At 34.7% G+C, this 6,000-nt stretch overlaps 1 protein-coding gene across 2 annotated transcripts in view; it reads left to right on the top strand.

Annotated features, from left to right (window-relative positions):
* ide (insulin-degrading enzyme) overlaps positions 1-6,000 on the top strand; it is a 142,375-nt gene that overhangs the window by 29,560 nt on the left and 106,815 nt on the right. For both annotated transcript variants that reach the window (XM_051922832.1, XM_051922831.1), the window contains exons 3-4: positions 3-210; positions 1,257-1,426. In XM_051922832.1, the coding sequence (XP_051778792.1) occupies positions 3-210; positions 1,257-1,426 (378 nt within the window). The remainder of the gene's footprint in view (positions 1-2; positions 211-1,256; positions 1,427-6,000) is intronic.

Here is a 6,000-nt window from a genome sequence, read left to right as displayed (position 1 = left end):
AGGTTCTTTATCAGATCCTCCTAACATATCAGGGCTTGCCCACTTTTGTGAACATATGCTGTTCTTGGGAACTGAGAAATATCCTAAGGAGAATGAATACAGTCAGTTTCTCAGTGAGCATGCTGGGAGTTCAAATGCTTTCACCAGTGGAGAACACACAAACTACTACTTTGATGTATCACATGAGCACTTGGATGGAGCACTTGACAGGTGAGATATATTTCTTTTTGAAATGTGTGCATTGTTGACATTATTACTTTACTTTTTAAGGCTGATTAAGTGAAACAATGTTACATGAAACTTTGTAGATACAGTATTAACTGCAGTGCATTTTCTAATTATTATAAAGAATAGCTAACAGTAGGTTAGCAGATTGAAACACTGGAGTATATAAAGAACACTAACTATTCTAAAGTAAATAATTACACGTAGGACTCGTTCCTTAGTTTATTAATAAGTAAACAACTGTGTATAATTACATGGTGGTGTGTAGAAACACTTTCAGGCCTTGTTGCCTCTAAATAGACCTAGAAATGCTGCAGAATCTAACACCTTTAAAACAGGTCGTTATTGGTAAGTTTAGTTGGAATTTACAGTAGGTGACAGTGAAAGATCAGTTTGACAGATATCAGATGATTGCAAATGTAATCTATAACTTTATCAAGTACTTTCATCAATAAAAGTTAACTGTAGTCTGGCTGGAGTGCACAAACGTTATATTATTCCTAATATTGCATTTTTTTGGATCGATTGTTTCAAAAAAGTTCACAACGTGGACTATGGAGTAGTGAAAATGTAATATCAAATTAGTTTTCCTCCACTAATGGGAATCGTTTACACATTACTTGCTACTGAAGAAGCTGGGGTGCTTGGTTCCAGAAATGAAAGTTTTTGTTTGTTCTCTATTATTGCTGGATAAATTATTTTTTAGCATGATTACAACACTTTTTTATCCTCTGAGAAGAAATCTGACTGCTGATTACAACTTGTTTCTTGTTCACTTTTACCTCAAGTTGTAATAATGTTTTCTGTTGCATGAAGTGCCTTTTTGAAACAGTATGTCCCTCTAATGTCTGGGTAACTACTAATTCTCTTTTAAGTTTCAATATCTTGTTATAATCTGTTTTAGGATATTATTACTATTGAAGGTAAATAAAATTATATTAATAGAAATTATTTCACTTTTACATATTCTTAACCACAATTACTTTCTGTTGTATGATTTTAGTAAATAACTGATTTCTATTGGTTCTCAGATTTGCACAGTTTTTCTTGTGTCCCCTGTTTGATGAGAGCTGCAAAGACAGGGAAGTAAATGCTGTGGACTCAGAACATGAAAAAAATTTGATGAATGATGCCTGGAGACTTTTTCAGTTAGAAAAGGCTACTGGGAACCCTAATCATCCATTTAGTAAATTTGGGACAGGTTAGTCTGCTGCTACACAAAGCATTCCATTATTTATTTAAAGAAGGTCTTTTTCTTACTTTTTATTGTTTTTTAACAACTGTTTTACTTTAGGTGTATTAATTTTGAAGAAGTTTAATTTTCTTTATTATTTATTATTATCATCATCATCATCATATAGGTGAAGCTGTAAGTTACATAGGGATTGCGGCTTTGATGTGCCATGTCAAGAAAAAAAAAAAAAATGACATAATTGCTTCCCTTTCTAAACCTTATGGGACATGCTGTCATTAACTTGCACTATAGCAAAATGGTATGTTTACTGTAAATGTTTTGTAATTAAGTTATAACAATTAATAAGATAAGGAGTCACCTGTGCATTTAAAATTTATGTAATATGTTCACCTTATTTAACTCCTTTACCCTTCCTGTCACTACCTTGTGTGTCAACTTTCTACAAAATTTAGTGTCATCTATAATAATAAAAGGCAAAGTCCTCACTGACTGACTGACTCACTCACTCACTGACTGACTCATCACTAATTCTCCAACTTCCCGTGTAGGTGGAAGGCTGAAATTTGGCAGGCTCATTCCTTACAGCTTACTTACAAAAGTTAGGCAGGTTTCATTTCGAAATTCAAAGCGTAATGGTCATAACTGGAACATATTTTTTGTCCATACACTGTAATGGAGGAGGCGGAGTCACGTATCGCGTCATCACGCCTCCTACGTAATCACGTGAACTAAAAACAAGGAAGAGATTTACAGCACGAGTCACACGCGGGAACGAAGGTAAATGACGTTAATTTTTGACTGTCTTTTAATACTGTGTAAGCATACATATTAACACATGTGCAATTAAACGTGTGCATTTACGGGGTGATTTCTCAGGCTTAAAAGCTCACCTTTTATCAAACGCGGGAACAAAGGTAACTGACGTTGTTCACTGTCTTTTAATACTGTGTAACCATACATATTCACACATGTGCAATTAAACGTGTGCATTTACGGGCTGATTTCTCAGGCTTAAAAGCTCGCCTTTTGCTAAAAAGGTAAATGCAAAACTATTTTCAATCAGTTTATTGAAACGCTCCCGTTAAGGATTGCAATAACATATTCGCGAGATAAAAGAACGAAGTAGGGGGAAATGGAGGAACAGCCGCAAACAGCGAAGAGCAAAAAATTAATTAAACAATTGAGAACGTAGCGAGTTAAGCATACAAGCATGTTCATAAGGGAAACAAAGCACGGTGTAAAACGTAAGTTTTAATTAAGTTTATAGAAACGCTCCCGCTGCAGATTGCAATAACATATTCGCGAGATAAAAGTTTAATGAGAAGACACGAGGTATAAACGAACCACACGCCGTGGCGCAACGTTAGGGGCAACAGTTTCAACCATTCTATGATCTGCTTCTCGCAACTGAAAGACGGCACATGGCGGATGTTAGCCGACTTGCTGACCGCAACGTTAGGGGCTTCAACTATGGCGCTGACGCCATATCTCAGTGCCAACACTTTGCAGACTATACTTAAAAGACACGCCCTCCTCACTGGACAGTTAAAAACACCAATCAAACTAACGATGACATCAAGTATTACCCAATCAAAAGTAGGAAAGGAGGCATCTTCATAAAATGCGTGTGGGATGATTTGCATGAGACGCTGCTTTAAAAAAAAAATGATAAAAAAAATACGGGATAAATCCCGTCCAGTATTGATTCAAAACGGGACGCGCAATTTCATTCTCAAACGCGGCACGATTCCGTATTTTAAAGGACGGGTGGCAACCCTACAGTGCCAGGTAACCACCCATACAATCGGATTGTGATTCAGACTAGGAATGCAATGAATGTAATTACCCCGATCTACATACAAGGCGAAAGTCTTGCAACATTCAAAGATGATGGTTTGGGATAAGTACACCATACAACATAAAAGAGCTTATGAAGCCTTGAACCGAAAAAAGCAAGATCTCAGAGATCGTAAAAAAAAAAATAGGAGGTAATGTCGTTTTACTCGCTGTACATTTTAGTCAAGCATTACCAGTTATTCCACGAGGGAGACCAGCAGATGAACTCAACGCGTGTTTAAAATCCATGCTTCTCCCACGCTCGGTTATATGTTGCGTGTTCTCGGGTAGGTGCACCAAAAAATGTATACATTTAAGCATGTAATGGGCAAACAAAAAATGAGGTATACCCGAAGGCACTGCAGTAGTACTTAATGTAACTTTACTTCTTAAATGTTAATGTTTTACTGTTTAATAATTTATACGCTTCTTATATGTTGTTCAAATTCTTTTATCAAAATACCAGTGACAGCGCAATGCACGATAACATGGAGTGAATACACCATACGCATCCGCCCACGGCTGCCCTGCTGTGCGCAGATACCAGTTGATTCTACAATAAAATAAAATAAACATAAAAAGAGTAAAACAATCATCACCCATAAAGCGCGTGTGTGTGTATATATGTGTATATATATATGTTGATATGTGGATGTGTATATGTATATATCACCCATAAAGCTGATAGTAGACGTGACGTACTATTTGTGTACCACATTTCAAGTGTATAGGTGAAACGGTTTGCGAGCTACAGGTCATTTAAAATCCTGGACAGACACACAAATTGCCACGGTAGCAAATTACAGAAGAAGATTTTACTGTTTAATAATTTATATTTATATGAAATGTGCTTCTTATATATTACTTCATATTCTCATATGATAATGATGTTAATGTTTATATTGATTTCTGTGTTATTAAAACTGCATGTATGTTTGTATATGTATATATATATATATATATATATATATATATATATATATATATATATATATATATATATATATATATATATATATATATATATACTAGCAAAATACCCGCGCTTCGCAGCGGAGAAGTAGTGTGTTAAAGAGGTTATGAAAAAAAAAGGAAACATTTTAAAAATAACGTAACATGATTGTCAATGAAAGCCCGTTTCAGTCAGTAAGTCTTATGTGTGTGTTTATGTATGTGTGTATATATATGTAGATGTGTATATGTAGATATGTATATATATGTATATGTATATAAATGTTTGTGTGTGTGTATATTATATATATATATATATATATATATATATATATATATATATATATATATATATATATATAAAAAGACAGCAACAGTTATAACAATGACAACACTATTACATTGACAATCATGTTACGTTATTTTTAAAATGTTTCCTTTTTTTTTCATAACCTCTTTAACACACTACTTCTCCGCTGCGAAGCGCGGGTATTTTGCTAGTATATAATATATAAATATATATATATATATATATATATATATATATGACAGCAACACTCATAACAATGACAACACAATTACATTGACAATCATGTTACGTTATTTTTAAAATGTTTCCTTTACTTTTTCATAACCTCTTTAACACACTACTTCTCCGCTGCGAAGCGCGGGTATTTTGCTAGTTTTAAATAAAAGGTCATAACACCATTACTTCTAGCGTATTTTCAAGAAATCATGAAGGAGACAAAGATATGTGAGGGTGCCTGTACTATGATAGATGAGCTCAAGGTGCAAGATCAAGATTGATACCACTTGTAACAAGGGCTGTGGAATTGGAGTTGGAGACAATTTTGGGTACCTGGGGTCGGTGTTGGCAAAAATGTACCGACTCCGACTCCTAATAAAAATTAAATCGTAATGAAAAAAAAATACAGCAAGTTCAAATGTCCCATTTCACAAACGTTAGTCATAATTAAGTACTTCTCTAATGTAAGAATAAAGCCCAGTGCATAGTTGTGTTACTACTGTACTAGTGTGAAGTTCAGCTGAGCTATTATACAACCTAACATTCACATATTGTAATCTGGATTATGGTACATTACAAAAAGTGTTTTCATTTTATTTCAGATATAATGTGTTTAACAAGTTAATTGGAGTGTAGACAAGTGTAATGATGTAGGTGTAGGTGTGTGATATTGCCTGATGTGTGTTCAGGGGTTCTTGTCTTTTGTTTAAACTGGCCAATACGATAGAGAGTCAGCATCTTAGCCAGTAGTTCTGTGGTTAAATGACGTGCATGTTGCCTTCCTTCAATCAACATGGAAAATACATTGGCATATTAAATACAGAGGAGTCGGAGTCAGAACTACTGGAAACTAAGGAGTCAGAGTCTGAGTCGAAGGATTTATCTACTGTCTCCACAGCCCTGCTTGTAACGATTGAAAAAAGAGTGTATTTTTTTTTTTGTTTAACATGTTGCCTTTTACTGGAATATATTTTCAATTAATGGAATTCCTTGTACTCACATCCTGAAGCTCACCCAAGACTTGCTTGTTCATTGAGAATCCTAATGTGAAATCAGTCTACTCTACAATTATATGCAATAGCACTGAACCCAGTGTTGGTGGGGATTGTGGTGCTTAATAGGGCAGCTGGCTACTTGCAAGGAAAATGGTTAAGATTCAGAGTGGAGACATGCTCATTTGTCACATGCCTGTGTTTTCATTTGCTGAAAATGTTTGTTTTGCTACGTTCTCTCATTTAAAAGAGTTAATATTGAAAATGCATTGCAT

This window comes from Erpetoichthys calabaricus, chromosome 2 (assembly GCF_900747795.2).
Source record: "Erpetoichthys calabaricus chromosome 2, fErpCal1.3, whole genome shotgun sequence".
Lineage (NCBI taxonomy): Eukaryota > Metazoa > Chordata > Cladistia > Polypteriformes > Polypteridae > Erpetoichthys > Erpetoichthys calabaricus.
Note: the sequence above shows the minus strand (reverse complement) of the source record. Positions and strands in the feature narration are given on the sequence as shown.